Source organism: Anopheles coluzzii, chromosome 3 (assembly GCF_943734685.1).
Source record: "Anopheles coluzzii chromosome 3, AcolN3, whole genome shotgun sequence".
Classification (NCBI taxonomy): Eukaryota; Metazoa; Arthropoda; class Insecta; order Diptera; family Culicidae; genus Anopheles; species Anopheles coluzzii.
Window position 1 is genome coordinate 77,676,977 of NC_064671.1, and position 19,312 is coordinate 77,696,288.

General features: G+C 44.1%; 5 protein-coding genes across 7 annotated transcripts; 1 reads left to right on the top strand and 4 right to left on the bottom strand.

The window, feature by feature from the left end:
- Positions 1-2: 2 nt before the first annotated feature.
- LOC120957633 (zinc finger protein 91-like) lies at positions 3-9,385 on the bottom strand. Its single transcript, XM_049609006.1, has 9 exons — positions 9,178-9,385; positions 8,437-9,114; positions 6,211-6,362; positions 5,924-6,134; positions 2,014-2,157; positions 1,367-1,519; positions 642-1,307; positions 400-551; positions 3-318 (listed from the first exon to the last, which is right to left on the bottom strand). Exons 1-9 carry the CDS (start codon positions 9,310-9,312, stop codon positions 72-74), a joined length of 2,538 nt encoding a protein of 845 aa, XP_049464963.1. The 5' UTR covers positions 9,313-9,385; the 3' UTR covers positions 3-71.
- On the bottom strand, positions 1,511-4,094 carry LOC120956272 (zinc finger protein 345-like). The gene is made up of 4 exons (XM_049610229.1): positions 3,923-4,094; positions 3,245-3,859; positions 3,021-3,172; positions 1,511-2,957 (listed from the first exon to the last, which is right to left on the bottom strand). The coding sequence occupies exons 1-4, from the start codon at positions 4,058-4,060 to the stop codon at positions 2,702-2,704; spliced, it is 1,161 nt and encodes a 386-aa protein (XP_049466186.1). The 5' UTR covers positions 4,061-4,094; the 3' UTR covers positions 1,511-2,701.
- On the bottom strand, positions 4,199-5,825 carry LOC120957637 (zinc finger and SCAN domain-containing protein 32-like). Its single transcript, XM_049610230.1, has 4 exons — positions 5,561-5,825; positions 4,848-5,477; positions 4,624-4,775; positions 4,199-4,561 (listed from the first exon to the last, which is right to left on the bottom strand). Exons 1-4 carry the CDS (start codon positions 5,690-5,692, stop codon positions 4,348-4,350), a joined length of 1,128 nt encoding a protein of 375 aa, XP_049466187.1. The 5' UTR covers positions 5,693-5,825; the 3' UTR covers positions 4,199-4,347.
- A 742-nt stretch (positions 9,386-10,127) lies between the features above and the next one.
- On the bottom strand, positions 10,128-11,855 carry LOC120957636 (uncharacterized). The gene is made up of 3 exons (XM_040379939.2): positions 11,528-11,855; positions 10,615-10,788; positions 10,128-10,514 (listed from the first exon to the last, which is right to left on the bottom strand). Exons 1-3 carry the CDS (start codon positions 11,610-11,612, stop codon positions 10,279-10,281), a joined length of 495 nt encoding a protein of 164 aa, XP_040235873.2. The 5' UTR covers positions 11,613-11,855; the 3' UTR covers positions 10,128-10,278.
- Positions 11,856-13,118: 1,263 nt separating this feature from the next.
- On the top strand, positions 13,119-17,024 carry LOC120957319 (CCR4-NOT transcription complex subunit 7). Of its 3 annotated transcripts, none has more exons than XM_040379464.2 (5): positions 13,119-13,484; positions 13,570-13,924; positions 14,078-14,884; positions 16,127-16,382; positions 16,588-17,024. In XM_040379464.2, exons 3-5 carry the CDS (start codon positions 14,081-14,083, stop codon positions 16,608-16,610), a joined length of 1,083 nt encoding a protein of 360 aa, XP_040235398.1. In that variant the 5' UTR covers positions 13,119-13,484; positions 13,570-13,924; positions 14,078-14,080; the 3' UTR covers positions 16,611-17,024. The 3 variants fall into 3 exon arrangements, with proteins under 3 accessions (XP_040235398.1, XP_040235399.1, XP_049466188.1); XM_040379465.2 differs by having other exon boundaries at positions 16,607-17,024; XM_049610231.1 differs by lacking the exon at positions 16,588-17,024 and adding an exon at positions 16,523-16,547.
- The last annotated feature ends 2,288 nt before the right edge of the window (positions 17,025-19,312 follow it).

Genomic DNA, 19,312 nt, shown 5'->3' on the forward strand with positions numbered 1-19,312 from the left:
ACACGATTACAGGGTGGTTCTTAAGACGCAGCGTGCCATGCTGCCAGTTTATTTTTTATTGTTTGCATCTTCTAATCCGGTCCACCAGATCCGTCCGTGTTTTCGGCAAACAACTCCGGGTGAAGTTTTCGCATATGCATGTTAAGTTGAGCCTTGTACCGATAGGACTTATCACAATGCTGGCAGGAAAATATAATGCCCGTGTGGGTGAGTTGATGCGTATTGCGGCCGAAGCTGCTCTTGAACCGTTTCGGACAGTGGCTGCAAGCATACGGCCGGTTGTCGGAATGTACTCGTTTGTGTATATACAGCGACCTTCTGTGATAATAAAAAATATAATTATTAAAAGAAAGACAGTATTTTAACATTCCCCATTCTTTCCCCTTCCCTTGTACATACCCGCACTTAAACCGCTTACTGCAATCCTTGCATTCAAATTTAGTTTCGATACTATGCCGACGCCTGGTATGTTCCTGTATGCTACGTGTACTGTTGAACTCTTTGTAGCATATCTTGCATTTATATTTTTCCCCAACATTATGCACGCCACGCTGAAAACGAAAGATGAATAAAAAATATAAAAATGAAAAGGTATTGGTGTGGCACATGTTTTTTTTTTCAAAGCCCAGAACCAGGCTTACCATATGAGCATTGTAGCTGTTATGATGCTTGAATCCTTTACCACACAATTCGCACGTTTTAATGATCAGCTGCATGTGCACGGCTTCGATGTGGCGCGCAAGATTCGAGCTGTCCGTCATCTGTATCGGACAATGCGGGCAAGGGATTCGTACTTCTTTCGTGTGCGTCAGCTGGTGTCGTTTGTAATTGGTAGTCGTTTGGCCACATATGTCACACAGGTATTCCACATGACGATTCGCATACTTTTTGCGTCGTTTCCTAGTGCGTATTGGTGGGTCCTGCAGGTTGCTTGTTTCGTCAATTGCCATCGGTTCCGGGCGAGGAGACGAGAGTGTTGATTTTAAAGGGGTAGCTTCCGTTTCAATGCTTTCCAAATCTCTTTCATCAGCGCTAACTAGCTGCTTGTTCTCAGAAGCAGACAGTTGCTTTGGATGAACGGGGTGGGTGAAAACCGTAACATCGATATCATCATCGGGTGTGTGATGAACAATCGTTGCAGGTTGCTTTCGATGCGTTTCGTTCCGAATCTCGACGATCAATTCCGAGAACAATTGGCAATAGAGTCGATCATTGCGTACGCAAGACTTCCGAAAGGCAGCTGATTTTCTTAAACTACTTCTACAGTCGGTGCAGATCACGTAAGGTACTTTGTCATCGGCCGGGATCTAAAACATCCAAACAATGTTGTAACTGAGGATCGTAGCGTCCAACGTGCAGAACAAACCTGTACACCGGTGAAGCGTTCCACATCCTCCGTGGTAAGCGAGGAATCGAATACATCCTCGGCAGGAACTAGGATGTCCAGCTCTTCGCACAAACAAAGCCGACAAATGTTAGTTATTTTGCGTAGTGTGTGCACCATCTCGAACGGAAATGAATTTGTTTAACAACAATGCCTCAACTGAGATGTGTCAAACACGACTACAGGGTGGTTCTTGATTAGCAGCGTATCTTGTAGTGATGGGTAAATAACAATTATTTCCGGAGTCGGATTGATCCGACTACGGCACCCATTGGAATCGCATTCGGAGTTTCCTCGGACTGTAGTAGCGGGGTGGAGGGGGGTCGTGCACGAAAAAAAAACTCCGGACTCGTCGACTTCGAATCCTTATCAGTCCGGTTCAGTTTGGATCAGTTCTGTTCAGTTCGGGTCAGATCGGATGATCCTGGCAGCGTCCGAGCGAGTAGTTTAGGTTGGCGGTATAAAAACAGTAAGGTTATTTCACTTTTGACTGAATGTAATGGGAGGTATACGGGAACTACAAGGAAAAAAGGTTTTTTAATCTGACGAAAAAGCTAATATAATTGCAAGAACGAAATATTTAAAATAGAAAAAAAAAAAACATTAGGTTAGGCTGAAAATACACGAACCGAGATCGTTGCGGTACGACGCAATTCGCGCCTTGCCTTTATAACAGTTGAAGAACAGTTGGGCTGCCAAATCTTTCGCGCCTCCAGTTTGAATCCCTGCTGTTGCGCAGAGATACCCAACTTCGGTATTGCTTGAGATTTTCGCTGAAATTTGTTTGAAAACTCATGTCGAGAAACGAGTTTTGTATTTGCTTCACAAATTGATACAAAAAATTCCATCTTGGCACATTCAAATGTCACCAAACCTCAGATGAGTCCATACACGAACCGCGATTATCTCGGCTATTTGTCAGATTTTACAACAAAATTTAAAGTACAAGTCACACGCGATTTTCACGGTACCGCGAAAATTTTGTTTCAATTATTTCCAGCCTTATCGTATCGTATTGGATATCTTACTTGAAAGCGAACGAACTCATCAGTAGTTTTCTGAATGATAATGGACAGTATTTGGGAATTAGAAATTGCAACGTCAACCTGACGTTACTTTCCCGGACTCTACCAGATTCAGTCTGACTCATCCGAACTGATCCAGACTGATCCGGACTGATCCGGAAAAGTCCGGATTGATCCAGACTGATCCGAACTGATCCGGACTGATTCGGAGTCTAATCCGGTCATGATCCGGAATCGAAGTTGATCCATGACTCCGCTCCGGATTACCCATCACTAGTACCGTGCTACCACTTTATTTTTGAATTTTAAGTCCAACGGATCCGTCCGTATTTTCGGCAACCGACTCCGGGTGAAGCTTTCGCATATGTATGCTAAGCTGGCATTTATATGGATATGACTTATCACAATGCTGGCAGGAAAATCTAACCCCTGAGTGGGTGTGTTGATGCGTATTGCGTGCGAAGCTGCTCTTAAACCGCTTCGGACAGAGGCTGCAGGCATACGGCCGGTTGTCGGAATGCACTCGACCGTGGTGTCTTAGATCTCGACTGAAAGAGAAACGAATGATATGATTGCTTTTGCTATTGCTTTCTTCCACCTTTCAAACCAACCTCGTTTTAAATTGCTTGCTGCAAAACGTGCATTCGTATCTTCTTAGTGAGCTGTGTATCCGGTTGATATGATCTCTTAATGTACTCTTCCCGTTGAATTGTTTAAGGCACATTTTGCATTCATACTTTTCTCCGATACCGTGCGTGGAGAGCTATGAATAGAGTTTTGTCATCATATACGCTGAACATATTTCCCCATTTTAATATGTTAGTAGAGGGCTTACCATATGCTGGTTGTAGGTGACCTGATACGTAAATCCTTTCTTGCATATTTCACACGTTTTAACAGTCATTTTCTTATGAACCGACTTAATGTGACGCACGAGATTGGAGCCATCAGTCAGTTTCGTGGAACAGTGTGGACAAGCGTACATTGCTTTTTTGGTGTGGCTCAACATGTGACGCTTCAAGTTGGTAACCATCTGGCCACATATGTTACACAGACGTTTCGTGAAATACGGCCAATCAAGATGCAACGTACTTTCTTGTACTTGTTGTGTACCTGAAACATCATCTTGTTGCGTTGTTAGAGGTGCTGTTGTCGCTTTCGTTGGTTTACTTCGCTTGCTTTTGGTTGACCGAACGGCTTTCGCAGCAGCCGACTTTGGCTCACTCAGCTGACTGGAAATGGGGGTGCCAGAAAGGCTTTCCAAATCATGGTGAACAGTTTTGGTGGCTTGTTGTTCTGTTTCGTACCGAATTTCGACGATCAATTCCGAGAACAATTGGTTATAGAGTCGATCATTGCGTACGCAAGACTTCCGAAAGGCAGCTGATTTTCTTAAACCATTTCTACAATCGGTGCAGATCACGTAAGGTACGTTGTCATCGGTTGGGATCTAAAGCATCCAAAAAGGAAGGTGTAACTGAGGATTGTAGACAAACCAACGTGCAAAACAAACCTGTATGCTGGTAAAACGTTCCACGTCCTCCGAGGTAAGCAAAGAATCAAATACATTCTTGGCAGGAACTAGGATGTCCAGCTCTTCGCACAAACAAAGCCGACAAATGTTAGTTATTTTGCGTAGAGTGTGCACCATTTCGAACGGAAATGAGTTTTGTTTAACAACAATGCCCCAGCTGAGATATGTCAAACACGACTACAGGGTGGTTCTTAAGGCGCAGCGTGCCATGCTGCCAGTTTATTTTTTGCATTTTCTAATACGGTATAACGGTCAGTGGTTTTGGCGGGAAAGAGGCGCCATAGCAGATCAGCATGGTTTTAATTCCATTATTTATTTTTTAAATTTCAAAGAAAATCCTCTGCAATGCGCAATTACAGTTCGATTTATGTTGAATGTAAAAGACAAACAATAATGAAAATGATTTAACAATTCTCAGGATGTACTTTTTTGACGTGCTGGCTAAGCAGTGACTTGTAGCGATACGATTTATCGCAAACCGAGCACGGGAAAATGTTCCCACTGTGTGCTAGTTCGTGGGTAGATCGGGCAAATTGACTTTTAAATCGTTTCGAACAGATTCCGCACGCGTAGGGCCGGCTCGACGAGTGTACCGTGCCATGGTGCTGAAGTGCTTGTCTGTTTGTAAAAGAAAATGGATTAGCGGGACTGAAGGAAAGCAAACGTAGGTGCCTACCGACCTGCTCTTAAACAGCTTTCCACAAACCGTACAGCCAAAGTTCCGTTCGTTTTTGTGAAATAGAGTAATGTGCTTCCTGTAGCCGCTCAGTTGTTTGAACGTTTTCGAGCAAATTTCACACTCCAAAGGCTCTCCTACGCTATGCTGCGCACGCTAAAGAACAGTTCAAAATTCAATTTAAAAAAATGACGATTACAAAGCAACAACTCTACGTCCCCGACCTACCATATGAGCATCATACGAATTTTTACTCGTAAAACCCCGGTCACACGGTGTGCAGAACATGATTACTTTTTTCTGATGCACCGCTCGTATATGACGCATTAGGTTGGAATGGTCCGTAAACGTCTGGGAGCAATGGGGACAACTGTAGGTACTGTTCTTGGTGTGGCTATTGAGATGTCGTGCTAAGTAGGTGACTGTTTTGCCGCATAACACACACAGCTGTTTCTGTTTTGCCCGCTTATGGCCCGGTTTTTGGGGAGATTCTTTCGGCTCATTGGTGTTTTCCAGTTCGCAAACGGCAACAGATTCTGGATTGGAACATTCGTCTTGTTCTGGTTCAAATTCCGGGATCGACTGTTCGAAGGATGATCGATCACCGTCCTCTACAGCAAGTGGTGTGGTTACTGTAGCTGGATTAATAAATTCAATCGCATCAGAATCCCACGCTATTGTTTCGGCGCTGCATTTGGTCTCATCGGTGTGATCGTTGCTATAATTGGATTTTGAGAAAAACAATTGCCTAAACAGTATGTCATTGTTGAGGCAGGCGTCGCGGTATTCAACCGAACGCTGTAGGTTAGCTTTACATCGCAAACAAATAGCGTATGCCAGTTTTCCTGCAGGGTCAATCTGTAGAACCATCGGAAAGGTAAAACAATTACTCGAAACATCATATGTAGGTCACAATGAGAGGTAGAAGAGGTCGTTCATACCTGAATGCCGGTGAACTTTTCTATGAGTTCCGTAGTAAGGGAAGAATTCATAACGTCCGATGCGGGAATTGTTTCGTCTTCGCCCAAACAAAGCCGACAAATGTTGGAAATACAAAGCTCTATTTTCACCATGATGCAGTAAAAGGGAATAATACAGCAAGGACAGCACAGCTCCACAGTTCACTAAAATATCTCCCGCATCTAGGTAAATTGTTTGTAAACAATCACCAACAGCTGTGAAGAAACGTCACTCAAAGCTTGCTGTGACAGTTAATTATTTACAGGGTGGTTAGTAAAGAATTCAAATTTTCTTTCGTTTATTTCAAAACCTTTCACAAAAGTTCTACGTTGTTTCTGCTCTCAAGAGGCTTCGGAATGATGTTTCTTTACATGTGCATTAAGCAGAGATTTGTACTGATAGGATTTATCACATAACGAGCACGGAAACACGACCCCGACATGGGTCAGCTCGTGTGTCCTTCTGGCATTTAAACTTTTGAATTGCTTCGGGCACATCGCGCAACTGTACGGCCGATCGGTGGAATGTACACTTTCGTGTAGCTTCAACGCTTGCCTGTGAAATGGAACAGAAGTTTCGTTTAGTTGGTAAATATATTGCACTAGAAAAACGGTGCAGCAGCAGGACTTACTTATCCTTGAACGGTTTACCACAGATCGCGCATGGAAAGTTCCGTTCGCTAGTGTGGGTGGAGGATAGGTGCTTTTTATAGCCGCTAGGTTGCCTGAACGTTTTCGAGCATATTTCACACTTGTACGGTTCACCCATGCCGTGGCGTGATCGCTAGCGAATTGGAAAGGCAAGAATATGTTCAAACGTGTTGATAGAGGTAATAGTTCAGACAGCGTGTGCTTCTTACCATGTGCGCATTGTACGAGTTGATGTGAGCAAAACCCCTCCCGCACGGTTCGCAGGATTTTACAATTTTCTTCAAGTGTACCGCTTGTATATGGCGTGCGAGATTCGACTGATTTCTCATTTTTGTGGGACAATGCGGACAAGCGTACAGTGTTGGCTCGTTCGTATGAATATGAACGTGGTGCGACGGATTGCACACCAGTTTGCCACAAGTGACGCATAGCTGTTTTTTGAATTTGGTCGAACCAGTTCCTTCGTTTTGAATTTTGCTTGACACATTCCTCTTTTCCTTTGCTTCACATTCCAAAGGCTCTCCTACGCTATGCTGCGCACGCTAAAGAACAGTTCAAAATTCAATTTAAAAAAATGACGATTACAAAGCAACAACTCTACGTCCCCGACCTACCATATGAGCATCATACGAATTTTTACTCGTAAATCCCCTGTCACACGGTGTGCAGAACATGATTACTTTTTTCTGATGCACCGCTCGTATATGACGCATTAGGTTGGAACGGTCCGTAAGCATCTGGGAGCAATGGGGACAACTGTAGGTACTGTTCTTGGTGTGGCTATTGAGATGTCGTGCTAAGTAGGTGACTGTTTTGCCGCATAACACACACAGCTGTTTCTGTTTTGCCCGCTTATGGCCCGGTTTTTGGGGAGATTCTTTCGGCTCATTGGTGTTTTCCAGTTCGCAAACGGCAACAGATTCTGGATTGGAACATTCGTCTTGTTCTGGTTCAAATTCCGGGATCGACTGTTCGAAGGATGATCGATCACCGTCCTCTACAGCAAGTGGTGTGGTTACTGTAGCTGGATTAATAAATTCAATCGCTTCTGAATCCCACGCTAATGTTTCGGCGCTACATTTGGTCTCTTCGGTGTGATCGTTGCTATAATTGGATTTTGAGAAAAACAATTGCCTAAACAGTATGTCATTGTTGAGGCAGGCGTCGCGGTATTCAACCGAACGCTGTAGGTTAGCTTTACATCGCAAACAAATAGCGTATGCCAGTTTTCCTGCAGGGTCAATCTGTAGAACCATCGGAAAGGTAAAACAATTACTCGAAACATCATATGTAGGTCACAATGAGAGGTAGAAGAGGTCGTTCATACCTGAATGCCGGTGAACTTTTCTATGAGTTCCGTAGTAAGGGAAGAATTCATAACGTCCGATGCGGGAATTGTATCGTCTTCGCCCAAACAAAGCCGACAGATGTTGGAAATACAAAGCTCTATTTTCACCATGATGCAGTAAAAGGGAATAATACAGCAAGGCCAGCACAGCTCCACAGTTCACTAAAATATCTCCCGCATCTAGGTAAATTGTTTGTAAACAATCACCAACAGCTGTGAAGAAACGTCACTCAAAGCTTGTTGTGACAGTTAATTATTTACAGGGTGGCTAGTAAAGAATTCAAATGATCTTTCGTTTATTTCAAAACATTTCACAAAAGTTCTACGTTGTTTCTGCTCTCAAGAGGCTTCGGAATGATGTTTCTTTACATGTGCATTAAGCAGAGATTTGTACTGATAGGATTTATCACATAACGAGCACGGAAACACGACCCCGACATGGGTCAGCTCGTGTGTCCTTCTGGCACTTAAACTTTTGAATTGCTTCGGGCACATCGCGCAACTGTACGGCCGATCGGTGGAATGTACACTTTCGTGTAGCTTCAACGCTTGCCTGTGAAATGGAACAGAAGTTTCGTTTAGTTGGTAAATATATTGCACTAGAAAAACGGTGCAGCAGCAGGACTTACTTATCCTTGAACGGTTTACCACAGATCGCGCATGGAAAGTTCCGTTCGCTAGTGTGGGTGGAGGATAGGTGCTTTTTATAGCCGCTAGGTTGCCTGAACGTTTTCGAGCATATTTCACACTTGTACGGTTCACCCATGCCGTGGCGTGATCGCTAGCGAATTGGAAAGGCAAGAATTTATTCAAAGGAGTTCAATGTTAGTTCCTAGTTCAGACTGCGTGTGCTTCTTACCATGTGCGCATTGTACGAGTTGATGTGAGCAAAACCCCTCCCGCACGGTTCGCAGGATTTTACAATTTTCTTCAAGTGTACCGCTTGTATATGGCGTGCAAGATTCGACTGATTTCTCATTTTTGTGGAACAATGTGGACAAGCGTACAGTGTCGGCTCGTTCGTATGAATACGAACGTGGTGCGACAGATTGCGCACCAGTTTGCCACAAGTGACGCATAGCTGTTTTTTGAATTTGGTCGAGCCAGTTCCTTCGTTTTGAATTTTGCTTGACACAACTGCTGTGGCTGTTGTGCATGTGGTAGGGCTTGCAGACAGTCTTTCATTTTTGTTTCTCTTTTCGTTAGCCTCGTCGCTAATAACAGCTTCGTCGAATTGATCCTCGCGTCCTTCCGAATCATTTAAAAACACTTCGGTTAGATCTTGGCTCAAACCATTGCGCTCCTTAGATGCTTCCTTTAAGTACATAATTTCAATCTCAATCAAGCCGGTATCCTTTTGCTTCGACCGTGCTTCGGTTTCATCATTACTGTTGCTCGAGGGAATAGTGCACTGCGAAAACAATTCTCTAAACAATACATCGTTACTAACGCAGATGTTGCGGAATTGGACCGATTGATTCAGGATATCTTTGCAGTTTCCACACACTACATACGGTACTGTTTCCGCCGTTTCAAGCTGCAAAACGAACAAGATATGTTTTGTTAATCACTAGAACAAAAGAAACCGGATCAAACTTACCTCTATCCCAGTAAACAGTCCAATGAGCTCGGCGGTAAGTGAAGAGGAAAGAATCTCGCTGATGGTAACGAATTGTTCGTGTTCTTTACTCAAACAAAACCGACAAACGGTCGAGAATTTGCGTAAATCATTCATACTAAGTTCATAATTCACTGGCAGAGGCGTTAGCAAAAGTAGGGTAAACAATCACAACGTCAATGAGCTGCCGAAGTAGTTAGACGAGCCCCGTTGTTTACATTCCGATCGACGACGAGAGTCGATAAAAGTCGATGAAATGAACAGTGCGCTAACGATTTACGCGGTACATATGTTCCGAAAATGTAGGCAATTTTCATTATAGTTTACAGAACAGTTGATTTGGCCCCTAAATCAAATATTGTATAGGCTTTATGTGACTTTAAGTAGACTTATTGACGCGTAGATTGTTGAGGATGTAGTTCCAAGACATTTTAATCGACTCAATTACGTTATGTTAAAGTTAAATAGCTACTAATAGAATATCTAAAGAACAACAACAGTTTCAATGAAATTTAGAAAAAAAAAAACCTAATTAACTAACATTATTTAAATACAGATGTTTTCAATTAGCTTATTAAACCGGTAGTCATCATGCGTAGGACTGATTCTCCTGCTATGGACAAATCAATAAGTCATTGAAAGCCAAGTCCACTAGTGATACAGGCAGGCCTTGACCGACATCTATTGTTGTGCCAGAGAAGAGAAGAGAGTCATCATGTAGAGTGTATTCACAAAAAAAAAAACTGGTGATTAACCTGGTATTACGACACTTGATGAGTCATACTAAGCGGCCAGCACTGCAGTAATCGCTATTCATTACTTTTGAGCGTTACCAATCTATCCTAATCAAGGACACTCTATTTTATGTTTTTGTATTTCTAGCAGGTCTTAATCAGGGGTTCGGAAAACAATGTAAAGCGTGATACGAATCATTGAAATAAAAAGTAAAATAGATTTATTTTGAGTATTGATGTCAACAACAGATCGGTCGCTTATTAAAAAAAAAGAAGATGGAATGTCATGAGTAATAATACATTTCAAGAACCTAGCACATAAATGGATGAATATCACGATCACTATTGATTATACCATTTGTGAAATTTGAGATAAGTACAACTTCCAAAATACAAGCGAAAATATCACAGTGCCACTTGAAAGCCAACGATGGCTGACGTTGAGTCGGTTGGCTGCGTTGCAGAGATCGCCTTGGCAAAAGCACATGTACACCTTTTTGTAGTTATAGACGGTGTACGCACAACGATCCTCAGAGTCCGAAGGGCCACGCTGGACGCACATTCGCTGGGTAGCCATATCATAATCTGTTAGAAAGAGTAAAGCAAGATAGGTGTTATCGGATCGGATCAGATCAGGGTTCTTAATTATTGATCAATATTATGATTAATTTCGTTTTAAACATACCATCTTCGCGGAAGGAGCCCATCCCTTCGATTACTTTGCCGCACCAGCCAGACGCACACGGCACTGCCGATACGCCACGTTCGTTTTCGCTCTGTGTAGCATTGAACAGGAACGGATCTTTACAGCTGCCAAGCTCGCTCCGGGATCGACATTGGTAACATCGTTTCAGCAGGGCTAGGGAAAGTAGTAAAGCAAAAATTACAATATTACTTTATGCTTTCAAGATGTGTACGATTCTTGATTTTTTTTTTTTTTTGTTGGCTCTAAAATATACATCGCAGGGATCTTCAGCAGATTCAGATTAATGCTTCAGCAAACGTTTCTCACTATACGCGACATTCTGAAAGTGATCACAACCACAGTGACCTTCAGGCATTGTTCAAGGAAGTGGGCTTGCCGTAATTGTTACATTCACCATCGGATATTGGCGATAGGTGTCACAAACACGTTCTCGTCACTATGAAATCAATGTTTTTTTTATAGGCACGACGTAATAATTTCTAGGATAAGCATCATTTGAATACCTTTTATATGATTTATTTTTTTTCAAAATTTTCTTCAATTTGAAAAGGGAAAAGTATGTGAAATATACATAAAAATAACATTAGTTATCATAGAGCTTGTTACGTTTTTGATTAAAATTGTTTAAAATATAGCCTTTCTCATAAAGTAAAGTTTTTCGTATAACGACTGGAACACTCAAATTGAACTCGTAGAAAGAGGATCCACTGTTATTGCCTAAATGACATCATAGTCCGTTTCGCTGGACAGGCTTTCTCACTCTGCCAGATAGGATTGTTTATGTGCCAGAGCGAGAAAGCTTGTCTGTTTTGTTTAATGGAATAAAAACTTAGTCGATTGGAAGATTTGCAGACCCGCAAAGGAACCTTCTTAATTCGTTGAATTAACTCACCGTTTGTAATCGCAATCTCCGTTGATAGCAAAAGCAATGTAATCGAAGCAAACCAAGCGTGAAACGATCCATTCCGATGAAACATCACTCAATACGTGTCACCGTCCTAATTGATTGAACTATGTTTTGCGTATTGATGACACGTTTGCAATGTTGCAAATCAGATGGCTAAAGTGAGCGCGGGAGTTTGATACGCTTCCGGAGCTTTGTAAGCAAGCGCGAAACGTTTTATTATTGTTTATTCACTGCACTAAGACACTTTGACCTCTCTGAGCATGCGTAAGCCTTCCGGAGTGGTCTGGTGAAATTTATTGCAAAACCAATGTAAACATTAAAATGTCAAACAGCTGCAGCAGCAGTTAGACGAGGTGCATTGCTCTCGTCCCAAATCGACATCGAAAATCGATGTACGCGATGGCTGAAGTAGTGAATAGAGCTAACGTAAAAACTTAATGAAATTTAGTTTGTTATAGGTAAACCGATGTACCGTATTAAACGGGATAGTTCCACATATTATGTACCTTTTTTAAAGTATTGCTTGAGTTGAAAGATTTTTTTCTTGGAGTCAATAGTATTTGAACGAAATTTAAGTTGCGTCTTCAGGACGAAATAAAGCAATAATTATAGCAAATCAAAAAATGCTTCTTAAATGCAAATATTTAAGGAGCAATTATGTATTAGACCCGTGACATTGCTTTTTCGCATGCGATTTTATCGGAAAGCCTGTAAAATTTTTGTATGAGATTCCCGTACAACATTTTGACAGATCTTCCGATATAATCGCATGCGAAAAAGCAATGACACTGGCCTAAGTGTTGTTATGTGAAGTTATAGTCATCAAACAAAACTGAGTACAATAAATTAAAAATATAAATAAAAAAATAAATATAAATAAAAATCAAATACAGTCATTATCCGATATACGCTATCGGAAGGGGACCGAGCACAATAGCGTATCTCGAGTTATCGCGTATAGCGGATTCCTTTGGAAAAATAGTTTACACTACCGGTTCGGTAGTGAAATATATCGCCACAGAGTTTTACAAATTTTATTCAAAACGCATTAAGAACATTAAGAAAATTCAAAAAGAGCATAAAACATTTCAAATAATTAAAATATTTGCAAAAAACACATGAAGCTGTCAAATTTAGAGGAATCGCGTACTGCGAATTCACGTATATCGAGTATCGCGTACTGCGGATAGTTGCTGCACTCTTTTGTCCTTAAAATAGTTTCATGATTTTTTCAAATTGACTGTGTTAGGTTATAGAGAAATGTACAATTTGAGTTAAGTTTGATTGTGATATTAAAACATCAGAAATTCAATTCAAATACTTTTAGTTTAGTGCACATCGCAGCTTGTTGGCCTAACACAAAACAAAAATTTTATATTTATTTAACGAGTAAAAGTGAACGTATTCACAAACGTGTTCCAGAAGGAAAATCCATGTTTTAAATAAAGCCACCTGGACGTTGCACATTTTTTAAATTTTGTCGATGAAAACTGACATCGCTCCCATCGAACTATCCTACCCCCGCACCATACGCCACCGGGCGAAATGTCAGCGCGCTGTCAATTGACGGCGTTTTTTTCTACCCCATTGTTGCAGTGCAGCTAAAACTATCGCGTTTCGACGACCCGCAAGCAGTTGGGAGGGAATTTGCGTGGTGTTTTTTGCAAGGTTTCTGGATAGATTCTTCATCAATCCATCCGTCTGCGTTGCGTATCGTGCGGCTCGACAAAAAGGAATCAGTAAAGGCACGGAATCAGAGCCTGTATCGTAACGCCCCGTTTGGAAGAGAGGAACGATGTACACCGCGCAAAGCTGAAGTGGGAAAGTGGAAAACAAAAAAAAGCAATAAAAAAGAACCTGGCACCATCAAGCGTTGGGCTAAGAATGGCGATTGATGGTCGGCACTAGGAAGCAATGTACTGTAATCATTTGTTAGGAACATGTAAGTAAAAGTGGTTCCGCTGTTTCCATGTTTCGTTTGTTCATATATTTTGGCATTATTTGTTGTTTGTTGGTTTTGCTTGTAGCATTCGAAACGAAACAAATCTATGACCCTCGATGTATCCAGCCCGATCCGACTGAGTGTGACATTGAACGTGGAAAAGCCAAAAAGGTCACAATTGCAGGCGGTTGCCATTGAATTTCCTCCGGGAGACAGGGCCACCAAATTAATTGCACAACGAACCGGTTTGTAAAAAAAAACGACGAACCGAACGAAATTATCCTGCCCGTAAGCATTTCCGGAGAACGGTCCGGCACGGTGGTTAGCACAGAGGTTTTTCTTTTCGTGAAACCCGTACCAAAACGCACACGCACCCAAAGCAAGGCATTTTAAAGGATTGAGGGACGCAACAGCTGCTTCAAGCTGAGGCACGCATAAAGGTAAGAGGCAAGCTTGAGATCTAGTCACCTGTGCGGTGATTGTGTTCTCACTCTATCAAGTGTACTCGTAGTCTTTCGGCTGTGGTGCAAGTACTGATGAGTTTTCATCCCCTTTTTTTCTCTACTCCATTTTTCGGCCCGGGCGCGCACTAGGCAATGCCATCGGCGGTTAGTGGCGGCGGAGGAGGTCACGGCGGCGGTGGTGGTGGAGGTGGCGGCGGCGGTGGCGGCAATATGAATCCGCAGACGAACGAGGAGTGCGGCATACGGGACGTGTGGCGCCACAACCTGGACGAGGAGTTCCGCACCATACGGCTGATCGTGCAGAAGTACCATTACGTCGCGATGGACACGGAGTTCCCGGGTGTGGTCGCCCGGCCCGTCGGTGAGTTCCGGTCGTCGGCCGACTACCAGTACCAGAGCCTGCGGTGCAACGTGGACCTGCTGCGCATCATCCAGCTCGGGCTGACGTTCATGGACGACGACGGGCGCACGCCGGCCGGTTTCTCCACCTGGCAGTTTAACTTCAAGTTCAACCTGAGCGAGGACATGTACGCGCAGGACTCGATCGACCTGCTGCTCAACTCGGGCATCCAGTTCAAGAAGCACGAGGAGGACGGCATCGACCCGCAGGACTTTGCCGAGCTGCTGATGACGTCCGGCATCGTGCTGATGGACAACATCAAGTGGCTCAGCTTCCACTCCGGCTACGACTTTGCCTACCTGCTGAAGCTGCTCACCGACCAGAACCTGCCGGCGGAGGAGGGCGACTTTTTCGAGCTGCTGCGGATCTACTTCCCGACCATCTACGACGTGAAGTATCTGATGAAGTCGTGCAAAAATCTCAAGGGCGGCCTGCAGGAGGTGGCCGACCAGCTGGAGCTGCGGCGGGTCGGCCCCCAGCACCAGGCCGGCTCGGACTCGCTGCTCACCGGGATGGCGTTCTTCAAGATGCGAGAGGTACATAGCAGCGGTTGCTTTGCAATCGTTACCGACCACAGCGCCGGTGGCGCAAAGCACGGTGACAGCCCGAACCGTAGCCGCAACAGTAGCGGCATCGGTAGCTTTGAGTGCACCTGTGCCGATCGGTACGAGCGTTGCCTGCGCCAGTCGCTGCATCACATCGATACGCGGCTGAAGTGCCACCGCAAGCCGGAAGACTAGAAGTGGTGGTGGTGGTGGGTGATGAGGGCAGATAGGAGATGAGAGGACGAACAAAGCGGAACACACATTCCCAGCCAAGCGGATAGCTTGCCTTCGCATACGCTACAACCGATCACGGTATTTTACAGCGGTTTTGCGCGACATGTGGCTGTGTACGGGCCGGGGGCAAACTGTGGCGCGTGTAGGCCAATTTAGACAGTGCAATAGTGTACAGTTGGTTGCAGAGTGGCATTAGGTTGAGCTCAGTGAAGCTCCCATGTGAAGAGTAGACTATACAGGGTTATCCAGGGGTTCTCGTAGTTGTGGGACACTTGCTTAACTCTTTCTTATGGGAAGTTAACTTCATATGATGGGAATTGGACTCTGTGGCACCCTTTTCAAATAGGCTCCTTGGATTTGTTCCTATTGGATTTGTCCAACAAGAGTGCTATAGAGTCCAATACCCATTATATAAAGTTCATTTCACAAAGAAAGAGTCAATAAAGTGTCCCACAGCTGGAACTCCTGGAAAACCTTGTAATTCACAGCGCCACACAGTTCCTTAGCTCGCTCTCGATGCCGCTCCGTCCCTTGCTCGCCGCGTGATGTGAGCGAGGGTCAGTCGGCAATATGATAACTGAGACAGTTTCTCCGTATTGATGCGTTGTGGTGTTTTGGGTTTAAATTTTGAGTTCCTTACTCCTAGCCGCAAGAAGAGATAGAGAGAAGGAGACACAGGATCGTGTGGATGAAACGTGTAGGAAATGGAATGTTGTTGAATTTATCGAACTTTGGAATAGAATTTATATTTGAACCGGCTGCCAGCACAGCCGCAAGCAATGCAATTCGCGTGTTATTTTCCTGCCCTGCGGCTCTCATCCACAACCAGCAAGTAGTAGGGATTAATCGGTGGGGCATCCAAGGGGCAGGCGGGCAGAAAACCTCACACCTCATGGTAGTAGCACTTTGTATTCACTATTTGTCTCTTTTTTTTCTTTCTTTCTCTCTTTCCCCGCCGGACCGATGGTTTGGCGCGAAAACCACACACCGGACGCGCAGATGTTCTTTGAGGACAATATTGACAATGCCAAGTACTGTGGGCATCTGTACGGGCTCGGCACATCCTTCGTCGCGAACGGCAACAATTCGGCACCGGGCGGAGGTGGAAGCGGCGGCGGTGGTGGCGCCGGCAGCGGCGGCAACAGCGGTACGGGTGGATCGGGCGGCACCGGCGGTGGTGCTTCCTCCGGCACGGGCGGCAACAGCGGCAACAGCAACACGACCGGAGGCAACAGCGCAAACAACAACAGCAATAGTACGCAATTAAGCTATTTATTCCTTCCTTCCCTCCTTCCCGCACTCGATACTCCAGATCACTCTTATTCTATCCCTCTCTTTCTCTCTCTCTCTTTCGAACTTTCTATCTCCTCCCCCGTTTGACCGTTTTTGAGCTAGTTTGAGCCATTGGTTTGCGTTAAAACAGACACTTCTTCTCGTTGGTTTGTGAACATGCGATTTAGATCGTACTATTTCTTGCAGGTAAACCGGAGCGGTAGAGCCAGCCAGGAGAGGGGAATGGAACCGTGTCTAGGAGGCGCACAATCCCATAACCCACAGCACAGCACACCCGTGATTGAGGAGCAGTTTCTATGTTTTTCGCGGATTCGATCAGCGCTGGATTCGAACAACGTGTGCCGGTCATCAGCCATCCCTTGTTGCGTCGTGGTCGTGCGCAGGAACGAGCGTTTCCGGGTTGGATTGGCTTCCAGCGAATTGTTAAAAAATCCTTCCCTGCCCACACACACATACACCGCTTGGGAGTGCTTGTTGCTGCAGACGAACCGATTACGATAAGACATACAAAGTTTACGACCTTGACCCTTTGCAAAGTGATTAAGTGTAGAAAATGCGAAAAATTCAGCAGGTGTAATGATAATAAAAAAAAACCACACACACAGTTGTCAACAACCGTTTCGAAGTCATTTTAGAATTCCGACAGCATTATCCGGAGTCGTTAGGAATCGTCCGGAGTCGTTAGAAGTCGTTAGAAGTTTTTAGGAGTCGTTCAGAGTCGGAATCTGCAGTCGTCTGGAGGCGTCTGGAGTCGTTCGGAGTCAGCCGGAGTCGTTAGGAGTCTGAATCATAATGAGTCGTCTGGAATTGTCCGGAGTCGTCCGAAATCGTCCGGAGTCGTTCGGAGTCATTCGGAGTCGTCCAGAGTCAACACGAGTGCAATGTGCTTGTGATCAGGCATTTCATTTCGTTGTGTTTTTCGTCTTTCACTTTGCGCGAGCACTTCTTATACAGGCTTCTGTTTCGAAGGCTGACTCTGGCCGACTCTGACTCCAACCGATTCCGGATGACTCGGAGCGATTCCGGATGACTCCGGACGACTCCGAACGATTTGGGACGACTCCGAACGATCTGGGACGACTCCGACAACTCCAGACGAATCGGAATGATTCAGACTCCTAACGACTCCTGCCGAATCCGAACAACTCCGGGTAAATCCGAACAACTCCGGGCGACTCCAAACAACTCCAAACGACTCCGGACAACTCCGAACGACTCTGGACGACTCCGGACAACTCCGACTAGTGGTTCCCATTTTGATGGAGTCGGAATCGGGCTAAGAATAGCCAATAGACAAAAATTGATGACTATGAAAAAATTGTAAAAAATGAAAGACGCTGTTAAAAATTGCGTCAAATATTGGTGAGTTTGAGGTCAAATTAGGGGAATAGATCGTTCCAACATCCTTTTTTTTGATTTAACATTCATCACTAAACTAAACTTATAATAAGAAAAACTGAGGAGTGTGGAGTACATATCACATTATAAAATAATTTAAATATTCTTTGCTACAAACGGAAGGATTTACACGTGGATTGTTGATTACAAAATGGTCCGTGTTTTTTTTTTACAAAATAAGATTAAAACATGAGTTTTTCGAAAGATTGTTCGGTGTCGTTGTCGTGGTAAAAGTATTGCTAAGTGACTTGATTCCATTCGAGGCTTCTATCTCTCTCCATTTCATTCATATTTACAATTGGTTTGTTATGCTGATTGGCCAAACGTTAGGCTTTACCGGACACCGATTTGCCTGCCTGTGTTGCTTTGATCTGGGAGCTGATTTCTGAGACTAATTGGCATGCACCGCTGCACCGGGTGGTATCCCTGGTAACCACAGGCTGTGCGCTTGCCGCCACCTCTCATCCGCCGGCAGCTCTCATTAGACTCATCCAATTAGTGTACTGCACCCGGGTCTGTACGAGCCTATATACGTTTTGGAAAAAAAACGCTCACATACACAGTATAAAGTGTGGAGCACAAATTAAAAACAACATCCGTTTATCCCATCACTCCGTTTAATGGGTTTTCCATGTTTTACCTTTACACCGGCGTAGTCTTTCGCGCTCGATTGTATGCCACGGGAAAACGCATCAGACACGCTTTAGCGTGATTCGATTTACCGAACGCGCTGGAAAACCCCTTTTATCGAGCACTCACAGCAATTGGTGCGGCGTGTGTCAATTCGTATTGAAACTAATAGAACTCAACGCACTGTGCCGTATTGCGTGAGTTGATGGGGCATTTTACTATTTAAAAAATGGAACAAAATAACTGCTATTCTGCTTGATAAAATGGCACCCAATGGTGATTGGTTTGCCAAATTGGCTTACACCGTGTTGAGAGACGGTGTTAGGAGAAATCTTAATAACATGGGGAACCTATTTTGTACGACCAATGTGTTGAGCGTGTGTTAAGGCGCTGTACATAATTAGTAATGCCTTTTCGGAAACAAACACCCGAACAAAACTGGTTCGTGGCAGTCCATGGGATCGAGGCGCGTGGTGTTTGTTAATTGTTTCGCACACGAAAGCAAAACTAACCATTATGGTTGTGCGATTGTTCGGGCCGATAAATGTTTTGTTTGAAATTCTATTAAGAAAGATGCTTGTTAAGATAGTAGTAGCTGGAATGAGTGATAGAATGAATGATGGGCTTCATTGGACATCTAGAATTGGACCGTTTGTGGACTGATGGAATTTAATTTATTAGTTGTGTTTTCGTTTTCGACATAAAATAGTTAGCAGCGTAAGCAGTTCTTTATTGACTGCAACACTTGAATTGTTGTAATGCGGAACTGTAACACCCGATCTGTTGTATCGTGCACCAAGGACGATAACGAAGGATTAAAGATAGGATTCGCCGTCAAGACGAAGGCTTTGCTTCCATAAGGAA

Bases quoted from the DNA above. Each gene is read 5' to 3' on its own strand.
- LOC120956272 (XM_049610229.1), bottom strand. From the start codon at position 4,060: ATGGTGCACACTCTACGCAAAATAACTAACATTTGTCGGCTTTGTTTG. The intron at 3,860-3,922 runs GTTTGTTTTGCA...TGGATGCTTTAG, and splicing joins AACGTTTTACCAGCATACAG to ATCCCAACCGATGACAACGT. The intron at 2,958-3,020 runs GTTGGTTTGAAA...TTTCTCTTTCAG, and splicing joins AGCAAGCAATTTAAAACGAG to TCGAGATCTAAGACACCACG.
- LOC120957637 (XM_049610230.1), bottom strand. From the start codon at position 5,692: ATGGTGAAAATAGAGCTTTGTATTTCCAACATTTGTCGGCTTTGTTTG. The intron at 4,776-4,847 runs GTAGGTCGGGGA...ACTGTTCTTTAG, and splicing joins ATTCGTATGATGCTCATATG to CGTGCGCAGCATAGCGTAGG. The intron at 4,562-4,623 runs GTCGGTAGGCAC...TTTTACAAACAG, and splicing joins GGAAAGCTGTTTAAGAGCAG to ACAAGCACTTCAGCACCATG.
- LOC120957633 (XM_049609006.1), bottom strand. From the start codon at position 9,312: ATGAATGATTTACGCAAATTCTCGACCGTTTGTCGGTTTTGTTTGAGT. The intron at 9,115-9,177 runs GTAAGTTTGATC...TTCGTTTTGCAG, and splicing joins GACTGTTTACTGGGATAGAG to CTTGAAACGGCGGAAACAGT. The intron at 1,520-2,013 runs GTTCGTGTATTT...TGTTAAACAAAT, and splicing joins GTCGTACCGCAACGATCTCG to TCATTTCCGTTCGAGATGGT.
- LOC120957636 (XM_040379939.2), bottom strand. From the start codon at position 11,612: ATGTTTCATCGGAATGGATCGTTTCACGCTTGGTTTGCTTCGATTACA. The intron at 10,789-11,527 runs GTGAGTTAATTC...TACTTTCCCTAG, and splicing joins GGAGATTGCGATTACAAACG to CCCTGCTGAAACGATGTTAC. The intron at 10,515-10,614 runs GTATGTTTAAAA...TCTTTCTAACAG, and splicing joins GGGCTCCTTCCGCGAAGATG to ATTATGATATGGCTACCCAG.
- LOC120957319 (XM_040379464.2), top strand. From the start codon at position 14,081: ATGCCATCGGCGGTTAGTGGCGGCGGAGGAGGTCACGGCGGCGGTGGT. The intron at 14,885-16,126 runs GTACATAGCAGC...CCGGACGCGCAG, and splicing joins CGTTCTTCAAGATGCGAGAG to ATGTTCTTTGAGGACAATAT. The intron at 16,383-16,587 runs GTACGCAATTAA...CATGCGATTTAG, and splicing joins CGCAAACAACAACAGCAATA to ATCGTACTATTTCTTGCAGG.